This window comes from Colletes latitarsis, chromosome 7, assembly GCF_051014445.1.
Source record: "Colletes latitarsis isolate SP2378_abdomen chromosome 7, iyColLati1, whole genome shotgun sequence".
Lineage (NCBI taxonomy): Eukaryota > Metazoa > Arthropoda > Insecta > Hymenoptera > Colletidae > Colletes > Colletes latitarsis.
This window is the reverse complement of record NC_135140.1, coordinates 5,368,979-5,390,807: the sequence shown is the minus strand read 5'-3', so window position 1 is coordinate 5,390,807 and position 21,829 is coordinate 5,368,979. Positions and strand designations below refer to the sequence as shown.

The 21,829-nt window shown below is 37.2% G+C and overlaps 4 protein-coding genes across 5 annotated transcripts; 2 read left to right on the top strand and 2 right to left on the bottom strand.

Moving 5' to 3' along the window:
- The first annotated feature begins 9,476 nt into the window (after positions 1-9,476).
- Positions 9,477-12,753, top strand: LOC143343357 (uncharacterized). The gene is made up of 4 exons (XM_076768179.1): positions 9,477-9,616; positions 10,118-10,304; positions 10,453-11,889; positions 12,265-12,753. The coding sequence occupies exons 1-4, from the start codon at positions 9,580-9,582 to the stop codon at positions 12,551-12,553; spliced, it is 1,950 nt and encodes a 649-aa protein (XP_076624294.1). The 5' UTR covers positions 9,477-9,579; the 3' UTR covers positions 12,554-12,753.
- Positions 12,754-13,793: 1,040 nt separating this feature from the next.
- Positions 13,794-16,331, top strand: Cchl (Cytochrome c heme lyase). 2 transcript variants are annotated; one of them, XM_076768347.1, is made up of 4 exons: positions 13,794-14,026; positions 14,226-14,470; positions 14,565-14,920; positions 14,993-16,331. In XM_076768347.1, the coding sequence occupies exons 2-4, from the start codon at positions 14,246-14,248 to the stop codon at positions 15,228-15,230; spliced, it is 819 nt and encodes a 272-aa protein (XP_076624462.1). In that variant the 5' UTR covers positions 13,794-14,026; positions 14,226-14,245; the 3' UTR covers positions 15,231-16,331. The 2 variants fall into 2 exon arrangements, with proteins under 2 accessions (XP_076624462.1, XP_076624463.1); XM_076768348.1 differs by having other exon boundaries at positions 14,181-14,470.
- A 431-nt stretch (positions 16,332-16,762) lies between these two features.
- LOC143343443 (putative histone-lysine N-methyltransferase set-23) lies at positions 16,763-18,804 on the bottom strand. The gene has a single exon (XM_076768349.1). The coding sequence runs from the start codon at positions 18,666-18,668 to the stop codon at positions 17,904-17,906; it is 765 nt and encodes a 254-aa protein (XP_076624464.1). The 5' UTR covers positions 18,669-18,804; the 3' UTR covers positions 16,763-17,903.
- On the bottom strand, positions 18,508-21,780 carry LOC143343441 (traB domain-containing protein). The gene is made up of 8 exons (XM_076768345.1): positions 21,545-21,780; positions 20,839-21,104; positions 20,123-20,334; positions 19,747-19,861; positions 19,528-19,664; positions 19,045-19,454; positions 18,821-18,974; positions 18,508-18,709 (listed from the first exon to the last, which is right to left on the bottom strand). Exons 2-8 carry the CDS (start codon positions 21,095-21,097, stop codon positions 18,662-18,664), a joined length of 1,335 nt encoding a protein of 444 aa, XP_076624460.1. The 5' UTR covers positions 21,098-21,104; positions 21,545-21,780; the 3' UTR covers positions 18,508-18,661.
- Positions 21,781-21,829: the final 49 nt, after the last annotated feature.

The window sequence follows — 21,829 nt, the reverse complement described above, 5'->3', positions numbered from 1 at the left end:
GCTCAGGTGTCTCCGAACGCTTCGAGACAAACGCGTCTCTATTTTGCATCCAACGAGAGTTCAAGTGTGTTGAATAACTCGTTAACAATGATACGCGTGGGTACATTGTCCACGAGTTGTCCTCAATTTGCTTCGCGATGCTTTCCTTTGTCTATCGAGTCCTCGCAAACGGTACTGAGCGTTTTACTTTTCAGGCGAGGATAAGTGTTTTGAGCTGCTAGGAGGTCGAAAACGCGTTATGAAGCCTCTGATCAAATAATAATCTCGACAGATAACTATACTGAAGGCCTTCGTCTTTAATCGAACTGTTTCTCCGTAAGTAAACCACTGTACAACTCGTATAAATCAACTATCCAAAAGAGTTCAAAGGATACCAGACTTGACGAGTCAAGATCTCTGTCTTTGAATTCAGGGTTTCTTGTTGGTCGTCCGGAAAGTCGACTCCTACGTGAATTGTCGGGAAAAGAAGAGACGGGGAACCGGCCTGCTTGTATAACTACGATACTTCCACGTTCCAGGACGTGTTCGCGCGCACCGGGAGCGCGTAAAGGCGTTTATGCAACTTTGCTCGAGGATTCGTGTACGCACGCGGATCAACACAGCTCGGCTATCGGTTGTGTGGTGTGCACCGACAACCAGCAGGACGGCGACACCGCTAGTGAAAGTTATGCCGACTTCTGGGGCCGTGCAGCATCGGAATGACCTATCATATTTATAAATCGGTTTCGCGCGGAGATGCATCGAAATCCAACCTAGCGAAAAACCACCTAGAGCTGGCCAGAAATTTGCCAGAATGCGCGTAGAAGAATAGATGGTATCGATCGTTCCGCTCGCAAACAATATTGGGAAACACGATTGTTGCGTGAGGTGCTCGATAAAAAGTGGAGCAACGATTTAAACGGTTGATTCGATCGGGAACACTCCAATTCCCACCGTTTCCTGTCACAGAAGATAAGACGAGGACCAACGCTGCCCGAGTAATATTTCGTTTTGAGAACATTGTACACTGCGTTAAAGTGTACTCGTGGCAATAGGAACGATTTCGTATAATTTAGGCTTGGCAGCGAATGGGTTAATTATCCGCTTAGCAAATGTTTCATGAATCGCAATGTTTACGCCGACGGGCGGGTAAAAGTCGTTTTGCAACCTCGTCATCTATGAACCTTCATCGAGATGTGTTTACGACTAGAAGAGATTCGAAGGTAACTACTTTTAGAAATGCACGATACTGCATTACGTGAGAGAGAAGTGCGTATCGCGACGATGAGCGGATCATTCCCTTTTTCGCACGGAATTGCACCAAAGTATGCACGTCGTGTCACAATAACGAGCGAGCCTTCCTCGGCAGTGTAATTAAGACCTCGAGCGTTCGCTTACCTCGTCGAGGCTACACTCCGCGGTGATTTCATGACATTACACGAGATCGTACAAATTCGTATTTGGAAAGAAATTTTTTCTTCCTACGTACACGTGTTATCGTTTACTTCGAAAGCCTTAGACGCAGCGTTCTAGTTAATATTTCTAAGAATTCTTAACTCAGTTCCTAAAGAACACGACCCGGCGACGTTTAAGGTCTGTGCTGATCGAAGCTTCTAAAAATGACATCTTGGTTTAATAACTGCTTCGCGCGACCTCGATCAACGGTGCTCTCGATCTCAAAATAGTATTAACCGAGGAATAATTTTCAGGTTGATCGCCAGTCAGGACAGGACGAGTCGTGTTCGCTTAGAAGAGACGATACCTCCTCGGCGTAACGCTCGCCTTTTGCTTTCACTTTCTCACGTGGTGAAGACGAGAGGAGACCCTCTCCTCGAGCCCCTCTACACCGCGACGGATCATACCAAAGTCCTCCAGGAGGATCGTCCTCCTCGTGCACGAGCGAATTTATCGAGACCGTTCGCTGTTCCATCTTTGGAGTCTAGCACGTATGCAACGGTGCATTAAATGCAGTTCCCCTGCAACGGCTGCGTGATTAGCGATGGCATCGATACGCTACGAAAGTTACGAACAAGCGATCGATCTACCGAGAGGGCAGATTATAACTGATATTCAATCGATCGTCTTTAAATTGCTCCAGCTATTAACGTTACGTCGACACGTTTTATATATTAACAAACTTTTCTCTATCTTCGTATTCGTCTCTACTGATTTCTAGTCGTATCTCTGTCGCTGTATGCGATTCTCGGGCTTAGATTCTGCGGCAAAACTGCGTTAAGTGAAATAAGAACCGGGTAAACAGATACAAAACGTTCCCTTTTTTTTGTTTTAGAGAGAAAACGTAATTGCGACAACGTAATCAGCGCCACGATGCAAATGGGAGATAATGCGCGCGAGCCTACCGCACGCAAGGAGAATATTCAAAGAGAGAACTATCTTTTGAGATACGAACTACCAATAAACAGAAACAGATAATATGTATATAACGAAATTATATCGTTTCGATGTTTACGAAAATCTCGGATAGAAAGTTTGCAGCTAATGTTCGAAAGTAAACGAATTTTTTGCAAAATTTTTACTTCTGTATCCGTACAGTTTGCAATGAGGAAATTTGTTGTTCATCTTTGCATAGCTGGAAACAGTCGATTACGTCAGATGGTGAAATTTTTCAATGACCGAGGAAATATGCCGTTAAAATAAAATAAAAATCGCAAACGAATGCCACCAGCTTTCCCTCGTGTACTCTCGCGACGTAAACGCACCACGCAATCGGGGTCGTAGGTCAGGAACGCGAAACATCGATTTGTTCAACCTCCTTCCCATCGATTTTTATCGCAAGAAGACGCGCGTAATTTATTCCTTGCGGGGTCACCAATTAAAATATCATTTCCTTTGTGTCGAAACCTCTCTGGAATCAGTGTTCGCGAAAAGTGTCTACCAACGGGGCACCGACGAAGAGACTGAAACCGGAATGGTTAACGCTCCAAGAATTTTGCAGAAGTTAACAAAAATCCATGATCAAAACTGAAGAATAAATATGAATGTATCAATGGAACCAGAATTAGTTTACCTAACAGAGATTGGATCTTCTTTATATCGAACATGAAGAGAGGTCGAAGATTAAAAATAGTAAGTGTATCTAAATTTTAATCAGTAATTTATATACGTTTATTAAAATTATACAATGTTCGTCAAAATGCATTTGTTCGAACAGTATTCGTATCGAACATAGTTTCGTAACTTTGTCCAAATCTGTATCGAATCAGAACCAGTTTCTCCAACGGAAGATCGACAACGTGATCAGAACCATCGACAACATCTATGCATCCCATTGAATCCTGATGTCGATACCCTGTGCTCCAGTTCCTATTGCTTTCCCCGCGGATCAGCAGCGCAATAAATCGCGAATTCGTGAGGAGGATTCGCTCTGCGCACGAGCCGAATGTACTTATGCGATGCTTCGTGGAGGACGTTCGAGATCTACCAACGCTTTCACTAGCTCGATTCGTAGCATATGAGAAGCGGACGAAGGGAAACAGGAAAAGGGGGAACCTAGCTCGTTTCATGCCCATACCAAGGACGTATAAATTGCGAATCTCTAATTCTTGCTGGAGCAACGCTACCATCTCCACTTTCAGATCAGTTCTGGATATAAATAATTCTAAACGTCTTTTCATCTTCGCGCTTCTCCATAGTTCTCGATACGTTTACTCGAGCACTCAAATACGAGACTATTGATCAAGCTTATCTCGACTCAATTATTTTTGAAACGTGGAGTCGAAAAATTAACTGTTACCTCCACGATCTTCTAGGCATTTGCAGATATAAAGGAGGGGAGCTACGGAAGCGTAAGCACCCCTCCTCCTGAGGCACAGAACTCCTCATAAACCTAATACAACAACCACTGTTTAAATTAATCTCAACTACACAGTTTGATTTTCTGGAAATAATGGTAAAGAAGGAAACGAAAACACGAATTTGTAATTTATGGATCTCTTTTATCCGATTTTGTGTTTTCGAGATACGTTCAAGGCGCATGTCAGCTCGTGCACGGATGTACCTGACGGAAGTCAAATGTTCTCGCATATACTTAGCACCTTTTTGTATCCGCTTGAGTAAGAAGAAACATTCCGCGGATGTGCCTCGTTCAAGGAACAACCGACCATCTCCCGGAATGTTAAGAGTTTTAAATCACAATGCAAATCTGCATCGCATTGTTCCCTATTCAAGAGTCATGGAAATCAAAAGAATAATGCACAAAATATACAAGGTGTTCGGCCACCCCTGGGAAAAATTTTAATGGGAAATTCTAGAAGTCAAAATAAGACGAAAATCAAGAATACTAATTTGTTGATGGAGGCTTCGTTAAAAATTTATTAACGTTTTAAAGTTCCGCGCGTATTGAATTTTTTTCTCGAAAGTGTGTAGGAATTCGGGGGTATGTCTAATGACCAAAAATGATTGTACTTAACCCCTGCAACTGAAAATAATTTTTTTAGAACGATTTGAAATTTTTTAATTTTGCCGAAAAATTTCACACCTTCTCGAGTTTTTTTCTCGAAAGTGGGTAGGATTTCGGGGGTATGTCTATTGGCCAAAAATGATTGCAATTGACCCCTGCAACTGAAAATAATTTTTTTAGGACGATTCAAAACTTTTCATTTTCGTCAAAAAATTTAGGCACCTACCCCCTGTCGATTTTTTTTTAAAATTCATTTTTCATTTTTAGTAATTTTGTTTGACATCCCACAGAAAAGTTGTCTAATACTTTTTTGTAGGTACCCATGAGCACTACTTCAGAAAAAAGTTTCATTGAAATATATTCACAATTGTAGGAGTTATGGCTGTTTGAAAATTGAACCATTTTTATGAGATTTTTCTCATTTTGCGGGGTCAAGGACCAATTTTTCGAATATTTTTGCGATTTGTACATATTCTTCATCAAAATACGCGTAGTTTGCTTTTTTAAACATTAAAATCGTCCAATCCGTTCAGGAGTTATGACATTTTAAAGATTCGCATGAAATTTCTGGGTGACATTTCTGGGCAGAAATTATATTTTCGGTAAGGAATTTTTTTCTCGAAAGTGCGTAGGAATTCGGGGGTATGTCTGATGACCAAAAATGATTGTACTTGACTCCTGCAACTGAAAATAATTTTTTTAGAACGATTTGAAATTTTTTAATTTTGTCGAAAAATTTCACACCTACTCGAATTTTTTTTCTCGAAAGTGGGTAGGATTTCAGGGGTGTATGTATTCACAAAAAATGATTGTAATTTAGGCCCGCAACCAAAAATAATTGTTTCAGAATAATTTAAAATTTTTTAATTTAATTTTTTAATAACTTTTTAATGAAGTTTCAGTCAAGAAATTGATATTTGATTTTCATCTTATATTGGCCTCTAGAATCTCCCATTAAAATTTTCCCCAGGAGTGGTCGAACACCCTGTATAGAATACCGATAAGAGTCTTTTTCAGTATCGAACTGATCCGTGTACACGCTGCGATAAATTGATTACCGAAGTGTTACATTTACTGCACTTCGCAGAGAAAACTATCAAACGAGATTACATCTTGGAAAAATGGTCCGCCAGAACCTCTGACCTTCTAAGCTTTCTCCGGGCGATTTAACGGTCGCCAAAGGATGTCACGCTCGTTGAAATTTCCCAGACGAATTGCTATTTATAAACGTAGGCGTTAACCAACAAAGATGGAAGCGATGGACATTATGCAAAACACCTTGCACTTTCGATCTCACGTCTAACAAAACACAGACTCTGTCAGGGATCTCCGATGAGTTCCTCTATTGAAATGAATTATGTTTCTCCGTTATCGGCAGAAAGATAAGATGTACAAGCTCGAATCGATTGTACTGCCGTACTTTGTATTTGTATTGTACTCGGTATTGTTTTGAATGTATTACATCCCAAGAATCAATCGCTTCGTACAGTTCGCCTAATTTTCTAACATAGTAGAGTTATAGACCATGCTGAATCCGAGTAACGTGCATGAAAATTACAAAACCGAGGAAAGAGGAAGCCATCAAAAGTAACCTATCGGTTTCTCTACGGGAGCCGTGTTACGACAGAGAAATAGAATCAAAATGCTTAATTAGAAGCATGCGTTTCCCAACGACGATTCCTCGCTCACGTTAGAACAGCGATAGCCTAAAGCAATCCCTAACGTGTACCAACGACGAGCGGAGTTTTAACAACTCGACAATTATGACAACCGGAACACCCGATTGTGCAACCGAAATTAACACGAAAGGTCAATGACTCTGGCCAAGCTGCGACCAACGTCTTAATTAAAAGGAAGACGATTAAATTTCAGATTGTTTCGACATCTAAAATTTTCTATCGTTCTTCTTTAAACGAACAAAATCTGATGCAACTCGTTTCAAACCAGAAACTGCTGCTAAGAGCAGTGTTCTTCTGCGTATTGTTCGGTCGATTACAATTGCCCAATTAAATGCGCCCGCTTATCAAACGCGGAATCGATTCGTAGTTACCGTAACTGTGTACCTTTCGCCTACGAAATTCCTGACAAATATCGCGACAGAGCGCAGTTTGCTAGCGATGGAATCTTCGAGGAAGAATTTCAGCTCTCTCGAACGATCTCTCGAGCCAACCTTTTCCAAACAACGAAACGCCAAATTCCTCTAACAATATGCAGTGGAGGCACGAGGCTGGAGTGGAACTTTCAGGTCAGGTTGAAAACTCTGATGAAGCTGATGTTCTCCTACACCTAGACTACTACCTTTACAGTAACCAGATACGAAGAATTTCTGCGAAATTTGGAGGGTCAAATCCACGTGGGGCCCTTGGGACCCTGTACCAATACTTTTACTACGAATTTATTTCATTAACTTGTTAAAGATACAAACGTCGACTGAAATACCGACGCGACTGTAATTTTGTCTTCTTCGTTCTAGCGAATATGGGCATTGAAGGAAATAAATAAATGAAATTTGACAAAATCGAAGACGGCTGGTAGATACGTCGGAGACGTGGCTCGCCACTTAGCATCGAGATACGTGACTCGTAGGTGCAAATATCGTGCCATCTACGAACAAGCCGAAGACAACTTTCGCCCTCCAAGGCTGAGAAGATTCCTTGTCGCGGGCGCATCGCATTTAATAGAGACAGACGGTCATTGAAAAATAGAATGGCCCTCGTTAATTAACCGTTACGAGGCGCATACACGCGATTTCGAAATACGGCTGTTCCAACAGACGCATCCCGGGCTATAACCGAATGGAAAAAGAATAAATATGGACGTGGTCGAGCAAGTCTGCCTTGCGAAGGCTAACTACGAGTCTTTCTTTTTACGCAGAATACTAAACATCCTGACCGTTACGCTCCAAGGGGTAAAGGACCAGTATTATTGCATCTGAGGACACTTTCTCTTAAGTCTTTTCTTTCTGTCTATAGTGTTCCAGGGACTAGACCCGGATTCTGTATCGACGAGAATAATCATCGATTCGGATGATTCTTGGTACTTACGAAGCAATTTAAAGCAACACCTCTAACCGAGGCCTTACGTAACCTGGTTTTAATATCTACGATTCGTAAACGTACCGGAACCTTTTTCTCTCTTTCTCCCGTAGCGTTACACGCAGGGTAAACAACGTACCGCCAGGATACAAGGCAGACGAGATTACGAAATTTCGATTGTCGAGGTACGACCTCGATCTTCGTAGAATAGTCGTACCACGTGACTACGCCCTCCTCCCCTGTGTTTCCTTTCTGCGTTTTACTTTCGATGCACAGTGTAATCGATCGTATTCGATCTACCGCGTATAACCATAAAGAATGCTCCTGAATGATGTTCATGTTGCGGAACAAATCCGCCTTTTTACCCATAAAATTTTCATGACCGTAACGTTAATAGTAATTACTTTACGCGATACGATATCTCGAATAGCGAAATAACCTTTATCAAAAATATTGATCGCTAAGTTTATTCCGCCCAGAAGCATTTTCTCTAATTTTATTACTTCCGTATCAGTCGTGGCTCTACTATCCTCTGCTGTGATATCAGTTTAAGTTACAAATAGCGTTTTTCTGTTTAGGTTGCAACAAACTCTGACCATTTATCTTTGGAACGTGAAGTCCAACGTTTGGTTAGAGAATCCTGCAAGTAGATCTCCGCACAGCCTAATCAGGCTAACGCAGAGTCCAAGCCGTTGGAATGCAACACAGCACTCCCTGGATGCGCCTTTTAGAGTGCAACTAGTCTCGATCTCCCTGGCAAAGGGCACGGGACGACCGGTCACGGCAAACTTAAGATGCCACGTTTCGTACATATGTTACTAAAACGTGATCCGGACGTCGCGTCGTGAGCTTCAATTGTACCGACTGATCGAACGAACCCCGATGTTAGATCTCTATCGATCTTGAACTCTAAAACAAGCCCTCAGTCATATTTTTTTCGAAGCTGTGTCTTCTTCCCTGGCATTTTTTTCAAATTCAAATGACTTGCTATATTTAGATACTTTCTAAAACGATTTAAATGTCAATAATATTTTGAGCCAAAGCTTGACCATTCTTTATCATTTGTTTCTGTTCTTACAAAGGAATAATTGAATTTAACTGAAAATTAGTAGACATTGTATAGTAAGGGGCATAATTGAATCAATAAAAATAATCAATTTTTTAGTTTAAAGACAACCTCATTAATAAAACGCGATATTTTTACTGTCTCCAGCTAAGAGACTGACCATTTGTCATTCGTTAGAGATTATCGCGAAACAGATTTGTCATGGGAACAAGTACACCTTAAGGCTTAATGTCACCTCTAACTCGGGTTTAAAGATCAACCAGGATCTCAAAGATCAGAACTCTGGTGCAGGTCAATCTTAGCGCAACTCCTCTCTTATCGAGTCGAAAATAAGACAAACAATTTCACTGTACTATAGGGTTTTTCAACAAGTAATACAAGTTTTTCTATTGAAACTTTAAACTAATTAAGAATCGAAGTATTGCTCGTTTCTATAATCATAATTTGAATATAAATTTTTAAATATAATTTGATATAAATTTGAAGATAAATTTTTGCAATTTTTTCAGATTTTTTTAGACACGAAAACACTTCCGCCAATGGTTCCGACTAGCACCTTAAAACAGACCAAGAGGCGATTATAGTAAAAGACCGCAAAAACTCGAGACCATAATAATTGTAGGCGCAAATTGCCCAGAAAGCCCCCCCGCTTTCCTCGACAGTTTCTCCGGTGATAAAATGTAACCACACACGCGTTCGCGCAACCACACATACAGAGAGAGAGAGGAACGATCAGAGTCATGAAATAGCAGAGAACTCATCTTCCAGCAAGTACCATCTGCCGCTGACTTAGCCGATGATCGAGCTCGAGAGTGATGTAACGAAGCGTTACGTCCTCTACCCCCGTCACACGTGTAAGTACCTTCTCCTGGAAGGAGCACGGGAGCCCCCTACCTTCGCGGGCCCCAGAGCCATCCTCCCAGAAACCGTTTCCCGCTGGGCATCCTCTTCTCGGTCGAGACGTTCTCCTCGACACCGCAGTCGCCACGAAGAATCCCTTCGCGAAGGTAACGCGGGAGTTACAGTGTAATCTTTCCTACGACAAAGAGCAAACATAGTGTGAAACCTATTCCGAGACCATGGAAGCCGTAGGACGACGTTTCATCCTCCTCTGGGGTACGTTTCAGTTTTCGAATCATCGGACAAAACACTCGATACAATGACCGATCGGTCGACAACGTTATTAATAATTCGGAGAATTCGTTCGATCGATTTCAACGATTTACACGTACGAGTTTTGGAAGAGAAACCGGCATAGTTGATTTAATTAAACGTGAGAGGTACATCGATTAAACGAGGAACGCAAGAATACTTTCCTTTAGAATTTTCTTCTGCTCACCGTCGACTAGCGTTCGCTGTCACGCCTTCTCAAGCAAGACACGTGGGTAGAAACTCTTAAGCGGAGATATCGCGCACGCTCTTTTATGCATACGAAAAAGCCCGTCTGCGCCCGATAAAAATATAATAGTGTCTTCATAAACCATGACGAACGACTAGCCGCTACAAATTCTCGAATGGCTTCGTGCGAATTATTGATACCGAAGCTAACTTTCGAAAGAAACTTTTCGTCGACAAAAATATAATCGGTTTTCCACTAAAGATTCTCTTTTATTACAGTAGCTGTATTGGGAACCTGCGTTCTCGGGCTTCAACGGCCACCGCCCAGGTACTCCCAACAATATATGCCGGAAACTTCCTTCACTTGTCGCAATAAGATCGTAGGAAGCTACTACGCCGACCCTGAGACCGACTGCCAAGTATTCCACGTTTGCGTGTCCGTGTCGGGCACTATTCAGGATTACAAGTAAGCAACGGCGAAAAAAAAGAACCTGTTAACTCCGAGCTACTTTTGATGATCCATGTTATGATCGAAATAGACCGTTGCACGTTTCTTTATTTTGCTATAAACAATTAGACAAATAGTAGGTATTCTGATTTCTGGTTTCCGAAAGGTTCTTGTGTCCTAACGACACCGCGTTCGACCAAGAGAGTCAAACGTGCGCGGACTGGTACGATGTGGACTGCGAGGCAGCCACCCTCTACTACGCCAGCGACAACTTCGACTTGTACAGAATCGGTTCCGGGCTGGAATCGCCGCACTACGACAGCATACGTAGCGACGCCGAGCCCCAGGATCACCTGCAGCGCAGTGAAACTAGCGATCCGGTCCGTTCGTCTGCCAATACTCTGAACAGAGTGTCCTCCACCAACTATAACACGAACAACAATAGAGATCTGCGCGGCAGTAGCAGCGGTAACTTCTACAATAACAGAAACGGCAAGGAGGAAGATTACGAGAACGAAAAGGCGTACAAAGAAGAGATCGTTCCGGACACCAGGAAGAAAACGGGAGTTAGGAAGATCAGCAGAAAACAACAGTTCACCGACAATGGCAATAACAATTACGCCTCGTCCAGTACGTCCGCGCCTCCGTCGGTTAACAATCAGAACACTTACACTGGTTTCTACAGTAGCGGGAACTACAACCAGCGAACTAATGGATTCGTTTCCTCTACCAGTGCTAGGCCACAAGAGAATTACAGTAGAAATCAAAACACGCAAAGATACAACGCGCCATCGTCGACGTACAGACCTAGCACGAATTATCAAGATAACTACAATTTCCAGTCCCCTAGTACAACGGCAAGAACAACCGTATACAACGCTTACAACGTAAATTCTAACTATAATCAACAGAGCACAGGCAGTTTTAGTCAGAGTACGACAGTGAAACCGACCACCTACAACAAGAATTATCAGAATTACAACAACGGTGGGCAGTTCGTGCAACCCACGACCTTGCAACCCAGCACTAATTACCAATCAAACGATTACACGAACTATCAAAGAAATTACAACAACATTCAACGTGGAAATAATAATGTTCCGTATCAATCTACGACTCCACCGCCCACTGTTTACGATAATACCTATAATAATAACAACAATAACAACAACAACAATAATAATAATAATGGCCAATTTAGAAGCGGTACATCCACAAGGCAAGACATTGCTCAGGCAACCACGAAGTATTTCCCCAGTTATGCAAGCAGCAGCTATGCACCTACCACTTACAGTCCAGCCACAAAGAAGTACATTGCTAATGACAATAGTCAAGTTCAAACCTCTGTAAGAAATAATGATAATGGACAATATTACGACAAGACTAGCCAACAAATTAAAAGTTCGTCCCAATATTACGATAGTACCAAGGCGCCAAAAAAGGCTACGCAGTACAATAATTATGAAGGCACCAACGGAAAATATTACACTGAAACCAGCACGAGTAATTACGACGTTGCAAGATCATCCGTTGGAATCGGATTCAGTCCAGCGAGCATCAACCACTTGGCTGAAACTCCGCGATCTACCACTCCAGTGCCGAGGTATTCCAATAGCGGATAGTATGTTAAACGTTTAACCCTCGCCCAGCCGATCCTCTAGCAACACATTACGCATCTGCAGGGAAAATAGCCTAAATGGATCATTTGTTTAATTTCACTTTAGAAAATTTCCTTGCAGACTGTCGTACGAGCCCTCAGCTTTTACAATCGATGACCACCCCAGTACCTAAAGCGGGGAATTGCCAAAACACTAGTTATTTACGAACGCATTATAGAGACGGATCAAAAATGACCCAGCGTCGGCTGATCGAGAGTTAATCTTTTCCAAGATCTTTTATCAAACTTAGACATTTTTACCAAACTGTTGATAAGAAAATTGAAGATCCAACGAATCCAGAAACCTTTTCGTTTGTACAGGAGGATCTCCACAGCTACCACGTATAATCCCAACAATTTCAACTCGAATACCCAGAGGCCGCCGCAATCGCCAACTACTCCACGGGGAAGCACTTATGTCAGTGGATCTGCGAGGCCTTTCTCGTCTACGACGAGACTACCAGCTACCAGTACACCGCGACCGAAATCTGGAAAAAAATCTGATTACGATTACGCTTATTACGATAACACTGCGGGCCTCGAATACGACAGCCTCGACCTTGAACACGTAACCGGAAACAAAGAATCCACGAAGATCGCGAGGAATTGATTCCATTCCGTTTTTCAATTGAATCCCTCGGAAATCAATGATACGCATTCATACATTAGAAAAACCAATCTTGCCACACAAAGTTCCGAGAAACTCTGGAATAACTTCACGAGTAATAGTGGCCAGTGTATTGTCAAAATCGGCTTTCGACGACAGTATAAAGGAAGAGATATTGAAAGCCGATTTTGTCGTAACGAGTAGATTACATTAGGTACATAACGATCCATTGAGATCTGACGATTATGCCTATTTCAATAGACCTCTTTTTTTCATATCTTTCTTTTTTATACAGTATTGTAGGCTAAAGTATTATGTACGTGAAGCATTCATTCGCGTTAACAGTTTACAAATAAGCAAAACGATATTCCGCCGTATATTGGTAGCATAATGTTGTCGAAATTTTATACGTTTTGTACATACTACAACGAAAGATGTTCAAATTTGTAATAATGTCTCTATTCGTATTCAAAAACATGCGGACTAAGTGTATATACTATAAGTATTTTAATTGAAACAAAAAGCACTAAACAACATCGCGCCTTTTAATTTTTCCCCCCGTTGTGTTTCAACGTTCCTATCAGAGATTCCTATTTAACGTGTAGTAAATCTATCCAGATCTTAATCCGTGTATTTTTTAATACACAGGTACCCATATATTTACAATGCTGTGAATAATTATTAACTTAACCATATTTCTACATTTTTCATAACATTGAAACAAAAGTTTTTTCATTTACAACTAATGTAATACAATAATTAAAATTTGTTGTGCTAGATCTCATACATTAGTACATAAATGCGTTAACAGTCAAGTCGTTTGTACATACCATTATAAATTTTAAATACCGCCACCTAGCGTTTGAACCGCCTGATAATAAAAATATATTGTAGGAATTAATACTATACTTTAGGTATTTCCCCACAAAACAGTTGTAGGAGAACTAATGTGAACTACTACAGTTAAATTCAACAAAACTATGCATTTGCCTATAACAATAATAAAATATTCCACAGGATACAACCACAGTCTTCCAAAGCACGAACGAGGGCTAACTAACTTCGCGTCGCTTCTTCTTACCAAACTTTCACGCGGCAAAAAGACTTGCGCGATCGTTATGCGCACTAAATTATATGGCGCATTCTTAACATACATAAAAGCGTGCATGCATGTAGCAACCGCTGCAATATTATGGAGGAGAAGGGGAATACCCCTCAATTCTCCTCAAATGGAACGAATCAATGGACCTGAATGAACCTTTATGTATATTACTAATCTATCTATATAGCCTCATGCTGAGAAGAATTCGGAATTGAGGTGTTCCAATTCTTCAAAATGCATTACATTTAATTTGTGACGTATTTTCATCATTTGTGATTATTGAAATGCATTGATACACATTGTAACGATATTTAAAATATATTGACAAACAAATAATCTTCCAAACAACGAAATAATTTATAGATTAGTTGCGTGTAAGTACTATTAACAAAAAATTATATTGCTGTTTCTTGTAATCGTACGTTTACTATAGCGACATTAGAATAGAAGTATTAAATTTTATATCAAAACATGTAGGTTATTGCATAATCTATTTATAGGTTATCACTTTAAGGTTAATTATTTCAGTCTTTTAAATGAAAAGAAGAATATAATAGTGAACGTATATTATAGAAATTACAAGGACAAACGCAATGGGCAATGTACTAACTTCTGCAGTGTCAGCAGCTGATGTAATTATAACAGTACCTCAGCAAGAGATTTCAAAATCTACATACTACCATGGTACAAATAAATTTGAAGGAGAACCTCCACCTGAGTGTCCTATGCACAAACCAGCTAAAACAGAATCTCCTAAATATATTAGCGAATGTCCAGTAGATCACATGCGTGAAGATGAAATTAATCCCCTCAACATGGTTTGTATAATCAATAATATTAAAATTTTTTACATCACAACTAATTATTGTTTACAATGAAAATTTCTATTAAATAAGAATTCCATTATAACAGATGCCTGCTGCCAATCAACAACCAGCACCAGATCAGCCTTTCCCATTGCCCACGACCAGACAAGTCTCGTCAATACCAAAAGCAACAGAAAACAAGGAATTTTGGGTATATCCCTCTCAACAAATGTTTTGGAATGCAATGTTAAGGAAAGGCTGGCGTTGGAAAAATGATGATATTTCACCAAAGGACATGGACGATATAATAAAAATTCATAATGCCAACAATGAGCAAGCATGGCGAGAAGTTCTTAAGTGGGAAGCACTTCATGCCAGAGAATGCGATTCTCCAAAGCTTCGCAGCTTTGGAGGTAAAGCTTCCCATTATTCACCACGCGCACGCATTCGACATTGGATGGGGTAAATTATTTTTTTGTATAAGATGTAGAGATAATTATTCATTAAATATTACATAAATAAATATACTTTTAGGTATGAGTTACCATTTGATCGTCACGATTGGATTGTAGACAGATGCGGGAAAAACGTAAGATACGTTATAGATTATTATGATGGTGGTCAGGTAGATGAAAAGTACACATTTGCCTTACTTGATGTAAGACCTGCTATGGACTCTTTAGAAAATATTTGGGATCGTATGAGGGTAGCATGGTTGCGCTGGAAATATTGTAATGAATCAAAGGAATCTGAGTGCAACAAAACGCAATGAAAAGGGAAATTAGAAATTAAATAGAATTAAAAAATATTAGCTTCCTCATTAGACGCTCATCTTATGAATTTAATGACATTGGATGGGACAATTTCTGTCAAAGAATGTACAGTTTTTAAAAGACAGAGGAAAAATTGTAATTGTAGTAAAACCAAAGAGATTTATTCATATTTAAACAAAATATATGCATTCAATTGCTTACGATATTTTTGAGTACTTATACAACAAAAAATATATTCAGCCTTGCAAGATGCAAAATTGACTGCCAACAGCAATATTATCTTTTAAACAATTTCAAGAATCTTTCTAAAATACGTTAATAAAATAATGGTACTGCATATAACAAATTACAATATCAACTTTTCTAAGAACAGTATTAAAGTGATAATAGATTCACCTCTTTTTACGTTGCTTCTAATACAATTGCACTTCAATTTGATCTCAAAAAATGATGCAATTTACCAAACCGACACGTATGTTATTTATAATATATTGCAATTATAATGTTCGTGATGAAGTAGTTAAAAATATTGTATTTTTAAAAACCGTTGGTTTAAACATTGATAAAACAATTAATCAGAATTAAATAAAAAGTTTCTCGCGAATGTGCTAAAACATACGTATATGAATACATGTTTAATAAGATCACTGTAAAAGTCGTTCAAGACTGGAGAAATGAATAGTAAAAATTAAACTAACATCTATGACGAAATTTGGGAATTTAAAGACTTTATATTGAGTGAAATTATATTCATCTAAGAGTGCAAACAAAAATTGTAACAATTCATTTTTAATATAACAATCAAACTCGCTAGAAATACATGAAGACTTAATTTGATTAAAAGATTGATATATAAAATTTGTAAGTTCCTTTAAAATTTGGACACTGTAAATAATATTAAATGCATTATAAAACACTGTATTAAACGATACCCATTAAACCATTATTCAACATATATTGTATAAATATGTATATATTGCATCATTATATAATACATAAGTAATATACATAGATTATTACACAAATATTTGATACATATATAACACTGAATTTTAAATCGGTATATATATATGTAACAATGACATTACATCATTAGGAAATTATATCAATTAGAGTATTTAATATTTGTATCTCTAATATTAACTTTACCCTGCCCTTATTTTAAATTTAATTTCCTAGAGAACATTCATTTATACACAGTACCCCTACATAAAATTCGATCTGTAGATTTTGTAGCTACAACTCAAAGAAACCTGAAATTATGGTAATTTCGCTCAAATTTACAATAGCACGTAAAATATTTCCATAATAAAACATAGATAATATTTGAAACCATAGAAACTATTTTACATATAAATTATTTCGATCGATAAAAACTGATATCAGAAAAATTTTTAATAGAAATCTCGCTTCCTATGTTAAAATCATATCCTACTATTTGGAGAGAAACGGTTTATTTTGATATTATCAATAATATTTACAATCGTCGCAACGGATGAATTTGCATTATCGTAAATTACCCGATCCTTAATACTATGGACAATTCCCATGTTTACTTCTGCAATGTTCTTTAAAAATTACTGCAAAATGAATAATGGCTACATCTGTATAAATATCCTTTATAGTTCTCGATATCAGTTTAAATGAACACAATTGGACTGTAATAAAAAATGTAATTGCCATGATTGGTTGAAGTAGTATAATTTTTGTTTAATATTTACAATTCCATATAAATTAGAAAAAAATTAAAATTTCTCTGTACAATTGGCACATTAATTGTCTATATTCTATAATAAATGTCAAAGCTTTTATTCAATAGTCAACTATTCTTTTGCACTAAATACAAATATATTTTAACGTGCTAACTTGTATGAAAATAAACGAGGGTGCAATTGATATTTTATACCTTCATACTGCTTATTCAATCGATAATGAACATACAAAGCGATAAATTAATATATAATTTATGAAATCAAGAATGCATACACATAAATATGTATTCTTGACTAAGGTAGTATCTTGAACTACAATTAATTAAATGTCTCTACAGGGTGTCCCGTTGCATGTGGAACCCACTTCAGGACTAGATTCTACACATGAAAACAATAAAAAAAAGTTCATATAAACATACGTCCTATTCGACCTTATTTTCGAATTATGGCGAGTTTTTTTTTTAACACACGAGACGTTTTATCATTACCTGTCTTATCCTTTCCATTTGTTCAGGAATTGTTCGAATTTTATGGAAGCCTTGTACAATTCTTTCGCGTAGTATTCTGACGTTATTAATAGGCACTTTGTATACCAACATACAATTCATCATAGTGCGAAAACAAAATCGAATAGAACGTATGTTTATATGAACTTTTTTTATTATTTTCATGTGTAGATTCTAGTCCTGAAGTGGTTACGGGACACCCTGTATATAAGAACTTCTGACAAAGCAGCAACTAGGCATAGCGCCAATTGTATTACAACAAAAACACTATCACGAATTTCTACTTTTCCAAGATCTTGCAATTAATTAAAGTAATCATTCGAAATTCTGCAATTTTTAGTGAATTATTTCGATGTGACATCATGATTTATTCTTCCAAAATTTATCAGAGTATTGTGATGTCAAGGTAAGACATACTTATCTCAATGAGACACTCCGTGTTTACTTAATGTTTCTAAATAGAATTATGCGGCAAATAGCCAAAACAATTATTGGAACCACAAAGACAGAGCGTGCCACTGAAATCATGGACGGAATTTGCAACTCCACCAGCATAGTTAAAAGTTATTTCCTCGTTAATTTCTATGTCTCTAGATGCAAACAAACATAATCGAGGCACTACTCCCTCAACCCTGATAGGTACAAGATTAACGTTCGGTTCACAGCTGTGATTAGAATATCGTCCAATATTACCAAAATATTTTGGATCTATACACGTGACGATAATTCGATCTCCAATATGTTCGGAAACCACAATAACGTAATTCATACCAGTTTTATTTTCTTCAACTCTGTGATGTGCTTCTTCGATACCTATTGCCTCACCGGCATATTCGCAAATAAATTGACCTTTTTTGATCAATTTAGTTGTGAACAGACCAAGTCCTTTTTCACCAACTCCTGACACAATTAAACAATCCAAAGGTCCATTCTGAATCACTCTATTACCACAATTTTCTCTACACGTACAATGAGAGTTGCATTCAATTATTGGCCCTGTTAATTTTTCATCTAATATCCGACCATTAATATAATTAGGGGAACCGCGTGTACATGAACAGTCAGAGCACTTAACTACACAAGAACAACCTAGCGAGTACTCTGATTCAAAATCTTCTATGTCCACACCTGGACCTGGTATATTATTTACTACATACATAACATTTGGTACTGTATGCTCGTATTTATCTGCACAAGCAGTTGCTTCCATGCTTACCATAATTTTACATCAACAAAAAACCCAAAGAAATTTGATAGAGTCTTTAGGAATGGGCAGCACAAAATAAAGGAGAAATTTGGTTTTCGATAAAAATTTGTTATATCAGAAGTCCTAGAAATAAAATTCCAAATAGTCTACTTTTCGCCACTGACCTTTAATAGTCCTTCGGCCGACGATCTGATAGATTGTAACGTAATACCAGAAGGTAATGGTAAAATTTTATATCCCACGTAAACTACTGCGCTCAATAGAGAGGTCTTAAGAATAAATTTCAATATTTTGCTTGATAATGATGGGGGAGGCACACTGTAAAAGAAAAGAACGTATAATTTTATATCTACAGTATTTGCCTAGGTAACTATATTTAAAAAAGTACCTTATAATAGGCACTATGTCAAATGGCTGCAATTTTCCCCAATTTTTCATAATTCCTGGAGTGTGACCTATTCCAACAATTCCTACAACTCTAGGTGATATTACCCCATTTGGAGTACATCGAGGCATACATGCTACTTGAAGTGTGTATGTAAGATACAGATCTCTTTCTGTTATAAATACTTGCTCTATTGATGGATACTGTTGTTTTAATTGTGCAATCACATCATTTAATAGACTTCGTTGCTTCCAAATCTCAACATACTCTTTATTAATATCCCCTTTTAAATTTATCAATTGCCATCCAAGCTTTATAGTTTGCCACCAAGATAATAATTTTAATACACGTTGAAATGTTATTTCAATGGGCCTGTCACCCAAATGCACAATGCAATTTGGTACTTTCCTTGCCTAGAAGAATATGATGTAATTTATAATTATTTCATAATGATGCCTGAATTCTAACCTATCTATTCTAATTTACCTCTTCAAATGCTCTACGGAATTCACCACCAGGTGCCACTCCAAGTTCCTTAGTAATTTGGGCTACCATTCTCAATAACAAGATATGTAACAATCCACTATAAAGTCCATATTCCTTTAGTGTTTCAACAATACATTCTATAAAATGAATATTTATGAATGTTCTAACAAACAACAAAAGCAACTGTCAATATTTAAATAAGAAATAACAAACACTCACGATAAGTTAGATTCTTGGTATAGCGATACAAGACTTCCTCATTAAGTTGTAATATACCAATTCTGTCTTTGCATAATTCAACCACAACTATATGAGGCTGTACAGCTTGAATTATCTTTTAATTGTAAAAGAATACATTTTTAACTGTTCTTATATTTCAAGATTAGTGAATAAACTGATTTAGAAATACAAAGGTCATTCTAAATCTTTTGCATTATAAATTTGTAATAATTAGGAATTAGTAATAAATAGTTTATTGAATTTGAAATACTAAAATGAATTAATAATATACTAAATGTAAAAAATCTTAAACCTTCAAAAATAACCCTTGTATTTCGTCCTAGATTCATAAAATTATAAAATGCTGTGTATTTACCATTGAGACATCATTTTGGCTTTCAATACTAAAATGTGCTGTTCCTACTAAATACAATTTTGCTCCCTCCGGTGTAGTAAGTAATGTCACTGTTTCTGGTAACCTTTCGTCTATACTAGCATCATATTCATTTTGATTTGACACATTAGTATCAGAATTCTTATTGTCACTTTTATCGAAAGCACTGGCCCCTAATTGAGATCCAACATTTTCTAGAGCAAGAAGAATCTTTGTTCAGGCAAACAATTTAATAATTCATAAATTTATAAATATCTAATAAATATATAATTGCAAAAACACACTGTTCAGAATAATCATTGTAACAATGTTGTAACTGATAAGGATACCTCTATATTTTGATAATTTTCTTCTATTTTTGTATTGCACTGGCATTCTGAAAGCACCAATGTAAAACACTATTACTGTATTAAATTCATTCTAGAATTCAAACAAAGGCCTTCTATTGATTTCATTATTACATTAGAGAGAGAAACAATGAGACGTTGCTGTTTTGAAACCTTACAACATTAATCATTTCAAAGCACCTTTCAAAATGGCAGCACAATTATTGAAAGCTTTTTAATATTTCTAACGATTGAATATAAAAATAAGGTATCAAGAAAAACAAAATGACAGGTATGCATTTTAACTATGATTTTAAGTTCAATTAACAATAATTTCATAACTTAAGATTTATTTATTTATTTTTGTATTACCATCTTTAGTTTCTTTTTCCTCTGTATCCGCAAAAGATGCCACTGTAGAAAATTGATTTCCTGATTTGAGCAAAGGATCTATATCCATTCCTATCTCATTGGCAATTAATTTTTCAGTCATATTTTGGATATCTGATTTGGACTTCACATTGAAATCATCTCTTTCATTGACTACATAATAATGTTTATCTTCTACAGACATTGGGCTTTGAGATACAATGAAGTTCGAATTGCCAAAGTTTTCATCATTTGATGACATTTTACATCTGATAATTAAAATACACATTATATTAGACTACTTAACATTGATTTTACTGATTATCAGTAATTAAATTTTCTAAAAAGAAATTTCTACTTTTCCATATGGTAACTGATTGAAACAAATTATTTTTGTTGACTTTCTCTAGCATGATTATAAAATATAATTAACGTATAAAAGTGAAAATATTATGCAATGAAAAAGACAAGTTTCTACTAGATTTGTAACAAGAACTATAAAATCCTTGAGAATATCTGTCTTTCAATGATCGCATACGTTAATTGTCATCAATCACGCAACGTCTCAATAACCTCAATAAAGTAACAAACATATGGTTTAATTATTGAATGATTTATAGAATCGAAATAAATCAAGATCTCTAAAAATCTTACGAACGCGACCATGAAAAATGACAATTGGCACGTATTATTTTGTTTTTTAACTTACAAGTAAATATTGTGGAAGAAAGCTACTAATGACAGAACACAACACCACCTCCCAAAATCTTACTAGGAGTTGTCAGCAAAAAATTTCTCTCACTCGACTGTGAAAAAAAATCTTTATCAAATTCAATCATTTGATAAAAGTAGATAACAGCTGTTGAGGAAAAATCAAATTTTGCATAGTTTGACTTATTTCTTATTTATAACGATCGAAAATCACAGACGATGACACACATATAGAAAACGATTGACAATTATTGTTATCGGCATAGCACTGATTATTGTCAAC

What these genes read in the sequence shown, in the direction of transcription:
- Cchl (XM_076768347.1), top strand. Translation starts at nt 14,246, where the DNA reads ATGGGCAATGTACTAACTTCTGCAGTGTCAGCAGCTGATGTAATTATA. An exon ending in AAATTAATCCCCTCAACATG is followed by an intron (nt 14,471 to 14,564) that starts GTTTGTATAATC and finishes CCATTATAACAG; the next exon opens with ATGCCTGCTGCCAATCAACA. An exon ending in CGCATTCGACATTGGATGGG is followed by an intron (nt 14,921 to 14,992) that starts GTAAATTATTTT and finishes ATATACTTTTAG; the next exon opens with GTATGAGTTACCATTTGATC.
- LOC143343441 (XM_076768345.1), bottom strand. Translation starts at nt 21,097, where the DNA reads ATGTCATCAAATGATGAAAACTTTGGCAATTCGAACTTCATTGTATCT. An exon ending in TACCAAGAATCTAACTTATC is followed by an intron (nt 19,665 to 19,746) that starts GTGAGTGTTTGT and finishes TTCATTTTATAG; the next exon opens with AATGTATTGTTGAAACACTA. An exon ending in GACATAGTGCCTATTATAAG is followed by an intron (nt 18,975 to 19,044) that starts GTACTTTTTTAA and finishes TTTCTTTTACAG; the next exon opens with TGTGCCTCCCCCATCATTAT.
- LOC143343443 (XM_076768349.1), bottom strand. Translation starts at nt 18,668, where the DNA reads ATGGTAAGCATGGAAGCAACTGCTTGTGCAGATAAATACGAGCATACA.
- LOC143343357 (XM_076768179.1), top strand. Translation starts at nt 9,580, where the DNA reads ATGGAAGCCGTAGGACGACGTTTCATCCTCCTCTGGG. An exon ending in GGCACTATTCAGGATTACAA is followed by an intron (nt 10,305 to 10,452) that starts GTAAGCAACGGC and finishes GGTTTCCGAAAG; the next exon opens with GTTCTTGTGTCCTAACGACA. An exon ending in TCTACCACTCCAGTGCCGAG is followed by an intron (nt 11,890 to 12,264) that starts GTATTCCAATAG and finishes TCGTTTGTACAG; the next exon opens with GAGGATCTCCACAGCTACCA.